The following is a 15,776-nucleotide window of genomic DNA, read 5'->3' as shown; positions in this document are numbered from 1 at the left end:
AAATAAATAAAAAATTGAGAAAATTCCAAATAAGAGCCTAAGATGTCTTCATTTTTTCAAATAAGGATATAAAGTAGACATTGTTGCGTATAAAGAATTGAAGTGTTATCATTTTCTTAAATAAGAGCCTAAAGTAATCATACCAGTTTCAAATAAGGATATGAACTCATTGTATGGTGAATGACAATTTCGTCTTATAAATATTTTCCATTTCTCCTTTCTTTTTTCTTTTTTCCAAACTCAAAAAAATTAATTAAAAAAAAAGAACACACACAAGAGGAAGGGCTCCCTCCTATCTATGGCCATTGCCACATAATTAGTGGGGCGTGTGGCAATGGCTGATGAAGTCATCGACCCTAGGCAAAGAGCTTGGCTTGGGGGTTGATGACCTCATCGGCCACCACCACCGCCCCACTAGTGATGAGGCGGCGGCCATAGGAGGGAGGGCCCTCCCACCTCTATTTTTGCTTTTTCTTTTTCTTTTATAATTTTAATCTTATTTAAATTGTATTATGAGGAAATACTTTTGCTCGATCGGAATTTTTTAACGGTTGGCAAGTCAGCAAAACTAGGCCCTTATTTGGAACAACCGTGACTACTTTAGATACTTATTTGAGATTGATATAGCCACTTCAAGCCTTTATTTGAAACAAAGTCTACTTTAAACCACTATTTGAGAAAATTATGGCATTCGGGCTTTATTTTTGGAAGTTTTCCTAAGAAATTTTAAGAAATATAATATACAACAACTAAATAAAAAGGGAAAAGGCCTCGATAACATAAAGATCATGTGACAAAATTTGCTTCAATTGTTGTGTACATATAGTTGGGCTGCATGCTGCGGGGGGGAGTTCGCAATCGAGTTTGGTCCAAAATCCAATTATGTAAGTAATTAAATTATGGTTCGCATTTCATTAACTGAGAGAATTATGCAAAATCCCCTTAATTGTAAGGGGAGTAATGCCCTTATATTTTTTACTACTACATGGTATCAAAAAAATTGGAAAAAAAGTCCTATGCTTGTTGTACGGTGATAAATTCAATCTTAAACCTTTCGATTGTTGTTAATTTAGCTATAGTCTTTTAAATGAATTGCCAAACTAGTCTCAACCTTTTAACAAATTTTCAAATTAGTCATTTCGGTTAATTTTGATCGAACATCACAAATGTGACAACCCAATCAGCGCTGGCCCTTTTTTACACATGGCCAGCAGAGCCAGCCACTGGCCAAGAGACAGCAGTCTACATTGGCCACTGAGCAAAGGCCAGTGGGGCTGCTTGTCACTAGAGAGGGCTTCGCAACCCTTGCACAAGCCGTCACTGATCCTAGTGAGAGTGTCACGGCTCTTGCCTAGGCCATTGTTGACCCTAGCGAGGGCTAGGGCAAGAGCTTGTGATGCCCTCGCCAAACCAAAAAAGTGTCGTGACGCCCTTGACAGATCTGGTGAGGTGAGGGTATTGCGGCCCTTGCCAAAGTCCTCGTTGCCACAGCAATGGCTTGTGAGTCTAACGGGGAGGTGAAATTTGTAAGCTTGCGATCTCCGATAACTTCTGTTAGATTCAAATTCTCTAGTGTTCAAGGTTGTGAAAGCCAACTTGTGTTTGGATATTACAACTTTTTGAGATTAAAACGTTCTAAGAGGTTGTGTTTGGAGTCGATACTGAGGGAGAATTGTTTGCTAGTTGAGAAACTTTCTCCTTCTGAATGCACTTACGGTGCGCTTCAAAATGGAGACGTCCCGTTACTGACACCAGCTGTTTTGGACTCTTCGCGAGAGGTATTATTCTCTTTATCATTTTCTTCTCAGAATGTGCAATTTCTCTGTTCAGGAGTTAGGGTTGTGGAGCAATATGTGCATGATTTTCTGTTGTTTTTGGTATCTCAACATTAACAATTCTTCCATGAACCAATTTCTTAAACTCCCCCCCACCCTTCCCTCTTCTCTGTCGGCATGCGCACGTGCACACGCACACACTTTTACTTTGTGCTTAGTATTGTGGTTGTTACTTATGTAAAACCAGTATTAATTGTCCTAAGCTTAACTGATCAGGGTCTACAGAAGCTGACCGGTGAAGCAATGCGGCCCTCGGATGTATCTAGAGATAATGACGACATTAATGGGGGAAATTCTTCAGGTTCTGATGCAGAGTACATGAAGCTTCTTCCGTTTGCTCTGTCCTTTTCCGCTGCTCCTACTTTCTTTCTGAGATTGCACCTGAAGCTTCTTATGAATCATAGTGTCTCCAAAATTAGTTTTGTTGAGCTTAATCAGGAGAAGAGCACTGAAACTGCAAGAATTTTGGCTCAATCTAACATCGCCATAGATGACTGCTCAAAGAATGATGTGGGATTCCATGCTAGCCAAGAAGTTCCATCAAGAGAAAGTCCTTGTGATAGGTACTTGCATTGTGCTAAAGATGATCAAGCTGTTCAGCTAGTTGTTTGCGGGGGTACAGATTTGAGGACCCCTGAGGATAACCAAAGCAGTGATCTTCATGCTGGCAGGATTCACAGTGGTAATGCTGTAGTTGGTGATGAGGTTGGCCAGGTGCAGGAAGGGCAAGGAAACTAACGCAGCATCAGAGAAAACGTCAAGGCCTCTGCTTGGTGGGGAGAGGATCACAAATGGTGCTTGTCCTTCTTTGAATGGTATTAAGATAGATACTCCCCATTATAATGAAGGTGATAAGCCTGCCAATGATGGATCCCTGCGTGGTTTGCCGCCTACTGGTATGGCTTGCGATATGAATGGCAGCCTCGTTCCCAGTCCAAATCCCACCGCACCAAGAATCGTATGGCATCGCAGTAGAAGTAGTTCATTTTATGGACACTTCTCACGTGGTTGGTCAGATGCAAAATCAGACGGTTCCCTGAATAGTTTGGCAATGGACCGAAGAAACCACGGACACATGTTACTTACTCATATCCTTCTGGAGTTCAGGTTCAAGTTCAAAGCCACAGCAGAGAACAATTCCTCACAAAAGAATCAGGAAACCCAATGAAAAGAGGGCCTCAGATGTCGCCTGAGTTCCTCAAAGAAACTGGGAGTTGTTATCGTGTCATGCGAACTTGTTAATTACAGTGGGGGACAAGGAATGGAGAGAGAGTGGGGCAGAGGTGGTACTTGAACTTGTTGAGAATGAATGGAACCTTGCAGTAAAAGTTTCAGGAACCAATAAATATTCTCATAAAGCACATCAGTTTCTGCTGCCTGGGTCCACTAACAGGTATACACATGCTATGATGTGGCGAGAAGGGAAACAGTGGACACTCGAAATTTCAGACAGAAGCCAATGGGCTCTTTTCGAGGAGATGCATGAAGAGTGTTACAACCGAAACTTCCGTGCTGCATCAGTCAAGAACATTCCGATTCCTGGTGTCTACGTGGTAGAAGATTATGATGATAATGGAATGGAGCTGTCATTTCGCAGTTCTGCTATCTACTTCCAGCAGGTTGAAACAGATATTTAAATGGCCTTGAATCCATCTCGTGTCCTATATGACATGGATAACGATGATGAGTGGTGGATTTCATCTCGTCAAAGTTCTTCAGATGTTAATGATAATGGCTATGGGCAGATATCTGTGGAGATGTTTGAGAGGACAATGGACATGTTTGAGAAGAAAGCTCATGCTCTACAGCGTGACCATTTCACATCCGAGGAAATGGACGATTTGCAGTTAGGTGCAGGACCAGTTGTAAGAGGTATTTATGAACATTGGCGGCAGAAGAGGCAAAAGAAGGGAATGCCATTGATTCGACTTCTTCAGGTACCTTTTAAAATCCTTTTTATTGTCGTTTATTGATTTTTTCCAGATACACATTTATGTGAGTTGCTGCATTTAATTTGGCTTTCTGCAATTACTGTTAATCTGCCATCGGGAACAATTTCCGTCACTCGGTTTTCCAGATGAACGTTTCCTTGTTGAGATGCTCATTTTGTTTTATTTGGGGTGTACTTTGTTTGAGTGAATTGCAAAGGATTGTCGGGGGACCTGTTGGTATGTGATTGCTTTGTTCCTCTCTTCCATGCCCGTTTCATTTTTATCTTTTCCTGGAGTCGTTCTTTGGAATTTTGTCTGATATGGGGCTGCTTTCTGCTCTGGAGCATGTGGAAATATCTGGTTTTTGTGATCTTCCTTTTTCGTTCTTGCATAATTGTTATATAGTAATATCAACTTCTTAGGCCTTCATGCATGATGGTAATGCTTGGTTTTTCAATTAATAGGGCATTGAGCATGAATAAAGAAACAAATAGCCTTTGAAATTAGCTCTTAATTAGTTCAGTTATTAATTAGTTGGTTAGACATATTATTCAAAATCAGATGCTAATTTGTATGTCTCTTTTTTGTTAATTAGATCTTCCTGTCATGATTAATCCTGTCTGTTACCTTTGTGTGCACATAGTGTGCACTCTTTTGAACTTGTGATTTAAATGTCATGGTATCAATTATTCAATTCATGCTCATGCTTTGCAGCCACCGTTATGGGAAATGTACCAGCAGCAGTTGAGAGAGTGGGAGCTAGCTTTGAATAAAGGGAACTCTGCTGCTTCTGATGGATGTCAGAAGGCCTCAGCTGCTGAAAGACCTCCCATGTTTGCTTTTTGTATGAAACCTGGGGGCTTAGAAGTCCCTAATAAAGGCTCAAAGCAAAGGTCGCAAAAACGATTCTCAGTCACGGGGCAAAGCAATGGTTTTCATGGAGATCAGGACAGTTTCCATGCTTTTGGTAAGTTATGTGAATTTTACTAAGCGGAACACTTTTAGGTTATTTTTTCTTGGATCCAGAATCTTGACGTCGTTATCTTTTTGTTCCTGTCAGGGAGGAGATTGAACGGACCTAGTTTTGGAGATGATAGGGCCGTCTATTTGGGACATAACTATGGACATGCAGACAATTCTCAAATGGCACAGACGTCTCCATTGGGATATTCTCCACGAGATGTCCCTGGCCAGGGATATTTTCCAATTGGCAATGATGGATTCAATCGAAATTATCCTCCGAGACTACAGAGATATAAGTCAAAGAAGTCGTGCTGTTGCATCTCCTCGACATTCACAGGTGGTCACTGCCTACAGCAGGGGAGCCACGGGCAGTAATAAGAATACCCATCACTGGAATTCTCATCAACAGTTTTCGTCTGAAGGCTCTCAGAGACCATCTAGTGAGCAGTGGGACCGGACGGATATGGATGAATATAAATTGTTGGATGCATCTGGTGCAGCACGGTATGCATCTAATTTAGCTAAGCTTAAGAGAGAGAGGGCACAGAGACTTCTTTGCAAAGCAGATGTAGCAGTTCACAGAGCTGTGGTTGCTCTCATGACTGCTGAAGCGATGAAAGCGTCTTTGGAGGATAGGAAGGATGATGGGTAGGTTATCTGAAGATTATCAGTGAACAGATTGGTATAGTTCTCAATTTGACCCCCGGAGAATGTGCAGATGGAATGAAAATATTTCTCTTGAGGCGGGAGCTGGTCCAAGATTTATCAGATGCTGGTGCGCCTTTCACCAAGCACAGTTTTTGAAGGAAAAGTTTGTGGAGAGGGTATTCATAGAGATATATTTGGTTATCACATTTAATTGTCGATATTTTGGCAGTTTTCTAGTCCATCCTTGCAATACCTTAGTGAGATTCCAGTAGTCTCTTACACCAGCAGCAAGTGTATGCCTCATTAGTGCTGCTTGTCGTGTTTATTTTGCAAGAGCATTGTATAGAATCTTTTGCTACCATTCTCTGTACAGTCAGCCCACCCCCTCTACCAATTTAGAAAGGAAATGAAGAGAGATTTACCAAACGTAATTGGTTTTGGCAAGAATTTGGTTGATGCTCTGAGTCTGTTCTCCTTAGATATCCTTGTCATCATCTGTGGCTTCGAATAGCAGAATGACAAATCACCATGCGATACCTTTTTATCTTCTCTTGTACATAGGGCGATGAGTCTCTGAAGCTTGTGGCCTCTTTTTCGCTTCTTGAGCAATCACTGCATTTGATCTGTGGCATTTAGATTATGTATTAAGCTTATGTTGGAAGATATGCAAGATATCTTCAGATCGCATTGAATATTTCTCAGATCAATTAAGATCAAATCAGGGATCAATTAATATCAAGTCTAGTTTGTACATTATTTAGTTCCCTTTCTCATTATACATGTCTTGTAATATAAACATTGATATTGTACGTACAGACATATACAGAGAATACTCAAAAACTTCTCTTCTCAATTTTCCCTTTTCATATTCTTACATGGTATCAGAGCCCTTATGGTTCTGACATAGCTTCCGCACTTGTCTTTGAATTGCCTTCCATGATCTTCTGTTCTTGGCTGTCGTTACACTTGCAAACCAAAACAGCATCCGGCAGGAATTCTTGATTCTTCGCTCTTTGGCCAATCTGCAGAACAGAGTTACTGCAGAATTTTTTTCTTCATCATGACAAACCCAGAAACACTTCGCCCAAGCCCTCCACTACGCCTTACGATCCGTGAGGCACTTCGCGAAAGCCATGGCTCGCGAGATGGAGGCGGCAAACTGGAACCTCGACGAGGCCATCCCATTCATCAAGCCGCAAGCAAGGTTCGCGAAGCCCGGCCACCGGCACTTCGCCATCGAATCGTTCGAGGCCAGATCGATCTTCGAGGGCTTCAACTTCCCCGACGGAGGAAGAGCTCGGTTCTGGCGGAGGCGGTGGCGGTGGCGGTTTGGAGCAACAACGGCCTGGACGGCCGAGCGAGCGGCAGCAAGAGGTGGTGACAGTGGCTTGGGGACGGCGGCGAGGAGCGGCGCGGACGGCGCGACAGCTCGTCGGGCTCAACGGCGAGACGGCTTGTCGGACGAGCGGTGGGTGGTGGTGGTTCGGTGGCCAAGAGGTGGTGGTGAGTAGGGCGTGGGGCGGCGGTGTGGTGGTGGGTGAAGCAGCAGCTAGCAAGAGGAGGAGGAAGAAGAAAAAGAAGAAGAAGAAGAAGAAGAAGGGGTAGGGTTTCGGCCGAGAGAGGGGGAAAGAGGAGAGAGAGAGAAGAAAAGAAAAAAGTTGGGGGGGCAAGAAGTGACGTGACGAGGGAAAAGGGGAGAAAAGAAAGAGAGAGAGAGAAAAGAAAGGGAAAGGGGGGGGAAGAATCCAGAGGGGGAAATCTTGCGGGGGCAACGTTAGGGTTTTTTTTTTTTTTTTGAATTGTGACCGGTTCGGTTCCGGTTCCCGGTTCCCTTTTTCTGGGAACCGGAACCGGAACCGGTCTCTTTAGAACCGGGAACCGTGCTCACCCCTAATTTATATGGATGTGCCACAAGGTTTACGGAGACAGGGGGAGAATAGAGTATGTCGTCTCCACAAATCCTTATATGGCCTTAAACAGGCTTCCAGACAGTGGTATGCCAATGTTGCTGAGTCCTTGATAGCTGCAGGTTTCCAACAGTCCAAATTTGACTATGCTGTTTTTACACGGACTAAAGGTACGCCATCTATATATTTAATGATATATGTAGATGATATACTTATTATGGGAAATGATTAAGTAGCTATCCAAGTTTTCAAGGAATACTTGCATTCTACATTTCACATAAAAGATTTGGGTACGCCCAAATATTTCCTTGGAATAGAAATTGCACGATCGGATCAAGGAATATCTCTCGGCCCGGAGAAAATTTGCTTTGGAAATCATATCAGAAGCAGGTTTGTCAGGATGTAAGCCAGCTGTGATTCCAATCGAGCAAAATGTTAAATTGACTATGGCAGATTATGATGCTGAAGTGTCTCAGCAAGCAAATCTAGTACTCGAAGATCCATTGAGTTATCAGAAACTTGTTGGGAAACTCATATATTTGACTATGACCAGGCTAGACATTAGTTATGCTGTACAGACACTCAGCCAATTCATGCACAAGCCAAAGTAGTCTCACATGAACGCTGCATTGAAAGTTGTGAAGTACTTGAAGAAATGTCCTGGACTTGGGATTCTTCTTTCCGGGAAGTGTGATATGAAAATGACAGCATACTGTGATGCAGATTATGCCACTTGTCCGATGAGCAGAAGATCCATAACCGGTTTCTGCATTAAGTTGGGAGATTCTTTACTTTCATGGAAAACCAAGAAGCAGCCGACTTTCTCTTTATCCTCGGCAGAAGCAGAATACCGAGCTATGGCGAAAACGACATGTGAGATAGTATGGCTACGGGGATTACTTCGGGACCTTGGAGTGCAAGTCGAGGGACCAACCAGATTATTTTGTGACAACGATGTAGCCCTCAAATAGCATCAAATCTCATTGTGCATGAGAGAACGAAACACATAGAAGTGGACTGCCATAATCGAGACACGGGGGATTGGAACAGAAGAACAACCTACAGATGTATTCACCAAGCCTCTATGTCAAAGTCAGCATGCGTATCTCTTAAGCAAGCCCGGCGTCTTGGATATCTACAAGCCACCAGTTTGAGGGGGAGTGTTGGAAGATACGCAAGATATCTTCAGATCGCATTGGATATTTCTCAGATCAATTAAGATCAAATCAGGGATCAATTAATATCAAGTCTAGTTTGTACATTATTTAGTTTCCTTTCTCATTATACATGTCTTGGAATATAAACATTGATATTGTACGTACAGACATATACAAAGAATACACAAAAACTTCTCTTCTCAATTTTCCCTTTTCATATTCTTACAGCTTATGCTGTTCATCATCTTCTAGCACTAGAGAGAACTGAGTTCCCTTTAAGATTGCTTGTAAGTTGTAACTTACGCGAAGGGATGAAACGTGGAACTTGACGAAGCACTGGTATCCGCATCGGGACGGCTCAGACTGTAAGATGATGAGCCCTTCATTGCGTCCTTTCTCTTCGTTAATTACGTGCCTTCTCTGTCGTTTCTCTTCTGCCGCACGCTCTCTCTCTCTTCCTGTTCTGCGTCTTCTCCCTTTCTCTCTTTCGTTTCTTTTAAAAATATCCCAGGTACCTCACCTCTCTCTCTCTCCCCCTTCTTTGTCTCGCAAGAAGCAAACGACAACCGCTGCCACCGTGATCCTTCGCAAGCCGCGAAGAAGAGGCTTTTATAAAAGAAAAGTTCAAAGGGTCGGTTTGGAGTGTTGGCGAGGCCCGTTTGGCTTCTATCTCAGTTCGATGCCAATTGTCGGTTTGCTCGCTTCGCGTAAGGCCACGCTACTTTCTCACAGGTTCTCTCTGTCTCTCTTTCTCTGTCTCTCTCGCTCTCTCTCGTCAGATCTTGCTTCACGCCACGCCACGCCACGCCATGCCACGCCACGCCACGCCATGCCACGCCATGCCACGCCACGCTATTCCCTCGCAATTTGTCTCTGTCTCTGTCTCTCTTTCCATCGTGCGCCCGCATAGGCTCGCGTGAAGTTTCGCCACAAAATGAGAATTTCCCATTAGCAATGGCATATGTGTAAAAGTAATAGAGATGACATGGACAAATATAGGTCAAACAACTTGAGCACTACCCTCCAAAAGCAAAATGAAAAGGGATATCTGTAGGCCTCTGTTTCATATCATGTGACTGCCATTAACCAACTTGAGCAATCCGTACAAAGCTGCAGCTTCCTTCATCTTTCTCTCTCCCGCACAACAATGACGGAGATCATCAGATCCTCGAAAGCTCACCGGACAGGAGCCAACGGAACCAAATTCCGAACAACGAAAAGAGTTCGATCCTGAATCCACGCGAAGGTCTTCTACTTGTTCACTGGTCTTTGCTATCGAGTGGAGCCAGCGGATGCTAGCTTTTTTGAGGTGGATTCCCATCTCTGCCCTCGTCGGCCGCCCAGCATAGCCTCGAGCTCCAAACCCGGCACATGGAGAGAGGGGAGAGCGCTGCGGCCTTAGTCGCTGCCGGATCCGCTCTCGCCATTTCCCATCAACTCTGCTCCCGGCTTCGAGAGTCATGCCTTGTCCGGAACCTTTGATGCTCTTTGTAATTAATCACTGGCTTGAAGCAGTGAGAGGGATAGCTGGCAAGGACATAGCCTGAGCAACAGGGAGAGAGAAGGGGACAGGAAAGAGCTGTGGAGTCTCTGCTAGTGAAGAGAGACCCCCAACTACTTGAGGGTAGCGTATGGAGTCGATATAGGGCTGTATTTAGCGCCGTCCTTTCGTGGTATTAACCCAAAACTAAAACCTTTGAAATAGGCATGCAACATATTTAGTTTTTGACTCTGCTTGTGTTTATGGTTCCAGTGATACAATGCACATCTGTATATTATAGGACTGAAGAGGTGTGAATAGTAAATTGGTGATGCTACTTCTTGATGAATTTGCAATGATTTTGTTCTTTTTCTTTTTAATCAATTCAACACTTTACTGCTTCCCCTCTACAAAGCAGCTATTATCTCTGGGAAGGGCTGTGTATTTTAAACTATATTAAGTGAAGTAGATTTGAATAGTGAAATAGTGATAAAGCATGTTGGGGATTTTTTCTTTTTGGGGGTAATTTCAGGCTTCACTTGTTATATTGCTAGTTATAATTATACCATTAAGCATTTGGATTAATACTGCAAAAAAATTCCAAAATGGTACACTTGTGCCACATTACCCAAAACTAATTTACATGTCATAAAAAAAAAAATCCATACCGATACACTTATGTCATATTTACCCCAACAAATTGTTGTGTCACGAAAAATCTCGAACTAGTATTCCAAGCCTTATTTAACTCAAACTAGTGAAAAGATCCCAATTTGAGATAAATGTGGCATAAATATATTAGTTTGAGATAAATGTGGCATAAAAATATATTAGTTTGCGATAAATGTGGCATGAATATGCCAATTTAAGGTTTTTGATGAAATTAGTCCTAAACATTTTGCTATTATTTAAAAAAATTATATATTAGATGAACTTTTGGATTATTTAAAAGTTGTCTTACTTCTTGGATCAGGATTGCAGAAGTCCGATGACTTCCATATGTCACACTCTTCAGTAAATGTGTTTATACTCTTAGTATTCCTGCCCAAAGTTTTTTATTCCAATGCATATTGCAACACAATATATTTTATTAAGATGGAATAAGGAGTGTGGATTGTATTTGTCTTCTTAGGATAGTGGGTTGATTTTTTCTTTCCAATTTGCAAAACTAGAAAGTATAATATTATTTTATTTGTGAAAAAAACAAAATAATATATGATGAGTTGATGACGTGGCTTTTTAGAGTTTAGATTAGAAAATAAGAATTTTTTTTAAATAAGGGCACGAAATACCATTATTTGTTTAAATAAGAGTTTAAAGAGGACATTATTTCAAATAAAAGCTCGAAGTATCCTTATTTTAAATAAGAGTCCGAAATTGACATTATTTCAAATAAGAGCTTGAAGTGGTCATATTAATTTTAAGGGTTAATACCCTAAAAAACCCCAAACTGTTACACTTGTGACAAATTTACCCCAAACTATTTTTTTGACCACCAAAAACCCAAAACTGGTATATATGTGACAGATCTACTATCCGTTAGCTTCCGTTTGATTTTGCCGTTAACCTTGCTGACGTGGTAAGCCATGTGGAAATTTATAAGTTTAATACCATTAAAAACCCCAAACTGGTATATTTATGACAAATTTACTCCAAATTGGTATATTTATGACAAATTTACCCCAAGCTGGTATATTTATAACAAATTTACTTTAAATTAATTTTTTCGATCATAAAAAATCTAAATTGGTACACGTGTGGCACATTTACCCTCTCTCAATTTTCCCAAATTTGACCGAGTTGTGATGTCCAATCAATTTTATTTTCTGGATTACTCTAACATTGCCTCCATATCATTAATACTTTATTTTTTTTCTTTTTATTGGAATCATTATTAGAAAGCTATTCAAAGACTACCAAATGTGAACTTCATTTTTGTGCCGAGAGGATGTCCATTAACTAAAAGATGGATGGATCGCTTGCGCACATATATGTTGACACCTAAATTTTTGCCAAAAAATATTTAATGTCAAATTTCTGCATATAGATTATCTAGGTGTTTAATATAGTGTTTTAAATGAAAGATGTTTTCCTAAAATAATAGTAATAATAATAATAATAATAATAATATTATTATTATTATTATTATTATTATTATTATTAATATTAAAAAAAAAAAAAAAAAGAAATTGAAAAAAAAAAAAAAAAAAAAAAAGAGCAAGTTGGGGCCAATGATCTAAATGTTACTAGCCGAGCCCAGGAGGTCGATTGGAATTCAAATGGCAAGTTGTGGCCAAAATGCAATTTCCAAAAGTTGAGAGATCAATTCGCAAATTTTGCAAAATTTGCGCCCGAGCCCTTAAATCATCATCTTGGTCACCAATTAAGTTGAAATTGAATTTGGGCCAAGTCGGATCAATCAAATCGAGCCAAAAAGACCACATTGGTATTGAATTTGGTATTTTGGGATAAGAAAATGACCAACTTTGAGGGACTTTCTTGCAAAATTGGGTGGGAACAATTGCGAAATCTGGTCCAGTTCTTAAACTACTATACATGAACTTGCTATTGATAAAAAAACCGCAGCCAAAGTGATGGATTAAAGCACCCAAATCAGTTGCCAAATCTCAGTCCACGATTAAGTCTTAATTCGGAGCTATTGAGTAAGCTTATTTGTGGCCCCACCATATCCTACTCAGCATCTCAATCAGCCTGATCTTTGCACGTGATGGAAGACCATATATAGTAATGCAAGTGGATGGAAATTGGCCAGGGGTAAGCGGCTGAAAGCACGGAAATCGCAGCAAAGTCCGCACACTCAACAGCTGCAGAAGTTAAAAAAATTGGCTAAGTCAGAAGAGTAGGTAAACCAGCTCAATTGGCAGGCTTGGTAGGTGGACAAAAGGCCGGCCAAAGATCCCTTAATTCATGGGATAAGATCACGGATGCAAGGTCTTTCAAGGGATGAGAGAGAGGGGACGAGAAGGAGAGGGGAGAGCTCGGAATCGTTCCCAAGAGAAGCCCTCAGAAGCAACTCCAGAAAAGCAAACCCAGAAATCTCAGATCAACCTCCAGAGAGAAAAGGGAAATTTTTACAACCTTGCAGCCAAAATTAGCCAAAACCTTATACTAGAAAGTTAAACTTCACTCAAAAATATTTCCATCCATAGGTCGCACGTTCAAAATGGAGATTTGGAAGGCCTCCTAAAACCCCCCGAAACAGTGCCCTCCTGGCGGGCCAAAGAAAGTCTGAAATTTTTTCCAAGTGTTGAGCCCGGTTGATCACGAGTGAGAGAAAGCGAGTGTTTTTAAAAAAGTTGAGAGACAAATAAGGAAAACCATGAGTTCAAACCCAAAATAAAATACATATATTTTGGATTGGTGTCAAGTTTTTCAACAAGAGACGTCTTGAAGTCTAATTTTGGAGGTGAGCTAAAACCTTCGTTGTTAATTCTTTTTTTTCTACAGATCTCATTTCCAGTTTGAAGGAGCCAACTTCCACGTGCCCCCCGAGGATAATTTCTTGGTTTCCTCGGCCAAGAACCACTTGAAAAAGAAACTAGGAAGCAAGGTGAGTATCCTAGATGTATTTTTGTTCGATTTTGAACATGCTTTAATATTGAAAAATCAAGAGGAAAACTAGTCCAAGAAACTGATTTTGAAGCTGGAATTTTTCTAAGTGTTGAAATCTCTTCAAGATTTTCGCATGTATGTTTAACCTTGATGTTTTAGTTCTACATAATATTACTCATGCGTTGAGATTGAAGGCCACAAACATGGCCTGAGGAAGCTGGTTTGGGATGATTTGATACACGCCAAGTGTTCGACGAAATGCACAAACCAAGTTTCGATCTTAAAACGGTCGATTTGAGCTTGGTTCTTGTTATATTCATGTACTGGGCAGTCCCATATTAGTGTAAATCGGCATATATCGGTTTAGGGAATTAATTTTAAATAAAAAATTTAAAAAATAATAAAAAGATGAAAATTTTAAAAAAAAAATTATAAAAATGATGGATGATATCAAATTATGATTGAAATGACATCTAGGAAAATTTTCTTATTATAAAAGGTCATTTTCTTAATTTAATGATATTTTGGTATTTTATAACCATTTTTTGTAAATGATCTATTTTGTGTAGATTAAAATTATTTAGAGTAATTTCATGCATATTTAAATTCCCATTTCGCTCACGGGGGTCCTGTCCTGAGGCGTGATAACAAAACCATGTAATATTATTTGCCCGACTTGTATCGGGTCTTTCTTTCCGCATTACTTTCAAGTCCTTTCAATTCCTTAGATGTTTATTTACCGCACCCCTCTTCAATAATTTGAGTATAAATTTCTTTTCTAAATTATGTTAGGATTAGTCAAGACATTAAGAAAAAAGAAAAACTACAAAAACATTTGCATGGACACTTAATGGTTTCATAAATATTATAATTGGTAATCAAGATTGTGTGGCCATTTAAACAACATTTCAAGTTAGTTGTACCGCAATGGCGCTAATAGAAACATTAGCGTAAACAAGTCACCGTTCTTAGAAATCTTTGGTTGCGTAGGAATCGAGACAATACTCTCGTGTCTCAATTGGTTTTTAGCCGACCCCAATAGGCTAGTGGCGACTCCTAGAAATATTTAGGGTATTAAGAACTAAAAAAAAAAACAAAATCCAACATCGTGCAAGGTATGGGCTTGGGAGAGCCCGCGTCTAATTTAGAGCCATTGGTCCACCTCTTTAGGCAAATATCCCTAAACCTTCATCCTTTTTCCCTCGGACGGAAAAAAGGAGGTCACGACAATATACAAAAGAATCACACTCAAAGTACACATGAAATCATTGACAAACATAAGTGATTTTGGTTATAGCATTTCAACGAGCATGTGATGTACGAGTCAATCATACCATTCACATGCAAGTTCCATGTTAAAATTTTGACACACTTACGATTCAAGGTAGGAAAGACTACGTAACGCTAATAAGGACATGGACTAACACGAATGACCCGCAAAACAAGAGTAATATGTAAGCGTACAAACAAATTGCAGACAAGTAGTAAATCATCTGGGGCTAAGACATATAAACATAAAGCCAAGTTTGTCACAAACCAAAAACGAGCGAAGCAACCGCGATATGTGCACTTCTTTTGTATATGTGCGCAAGCAATCTGTCCATCTTTTAGTTAATGGGCATTCTCTCGGCACAAGAACAAAGTACACATTTGGTAGTCTTTGAATAGTTTTCTAATAATGATTCCAATAAAAAGAAAAAAAATCAAGTATTAATGATATGGAGGCAATGTTAGAGTAATCCGGAAAATAAAATTGACTGGACATCACAACTAAATCAAATTTGGGAAAATTGAAAGAGGTTATGTGCCGCATGTGTACCAATTTAGATTTTTTATGATCGAAAAAATTAATTTAGAGTAAATTTATCTTAAATATACCAACTTGGGGTAAATTTGTCATAAATATACCAGTTTGGGGTTTTTAATGGTATTAAACTTATGAATTCCACATGGCTTGCCACATCAGCAACCACGTCAGCAAGGTTAATGGCAAAATCAAACAGAAGCTAATGGAATGTATATCTGTCACATATGTACCAGTTTAAAGTTTTTGGTGGTCAAAAAAATAATTTAGGGTAAATTTGTCACAAGTGTACCAGTTTAGAGTTTTTTAGGGTATTAACCCTAATGTTAAAGAATGGCTCGAACTCACCGATTAGTGAAGGGAAATTTCTTCTTTTAATTTTTTCCTTCTTTCTTTCTTTTTCTATTTTTTATTTTCATAAAAAAACTAAAAAAAACAAAAACTTTAAAAAAAGAAGAAGCAAAGATACAAGTGGGAG

General features: G+C 40.1%; 1 protein-coding gene and 1 long non-coding RNA gene across 2 annotated transcripts; one reads left to right on the top strand and one right to left on the bottom strand.

Annotated features, from left to right (window-relative positions):
• The first annotated feature begins 1,739 nt into the window (after positions 1–1,739).
• LOC104439394 lies at positions 1,740–5,767 on the top strand. Its single transcript, XM_039308350.1, has 5 exons — positions 1,740–1,778; positions 2,052–2,398; positions 2,507–3,772; positions 4,481–4,733; positions 4,827–5,767. Exons 3-5 carry the CDS (start codon positions 3,473–3,475, stop codon positions 5,102–5,104), a joined length of 831 nt encoding a protein of 276 aa, XP_039164284.1. The 5' UTR covers positions 1,740–1,778; positions 2,052–2,398; positions 2,507–3,472; the 3' UTR covers positions 5,105–5,767.
• Positions 5,569–6,928, bottom strand: LOC120291244. Its single transcript, XR_005549173.1, has 2 exons — positions 6,253–6,928; positions 5,569–6,000 (listed from the first exon to the last, which is right to left on the bottom strand). It is a non-coding gene; the product is annotated as an uncharacterized LOC120291244 (long non-coding RNA).
• Positions 6,929–15,776: the final 8,848 nt, after the last annotated feature.

This window comes from Eucalyptus grandis, chromosome 3 (genome assembly GCF_016545825.1).
Source record: "Eucalyptus grandis isolate ANBG69807.140 chromosome 3, ASM1654582v1, whole genome shotgun sequence".
NCBI classification, from domain to species: domain Eukaryota; kingdom Viridiplantae; phylum Streptophyta; class Magnoliopsida; order Myrtales; family Myrtaceae; genus Eucalyptus; species Eucalyptus grandis.
This window is presented reverse-complemented; position numbering and strand designations above follow the sequence as displayed.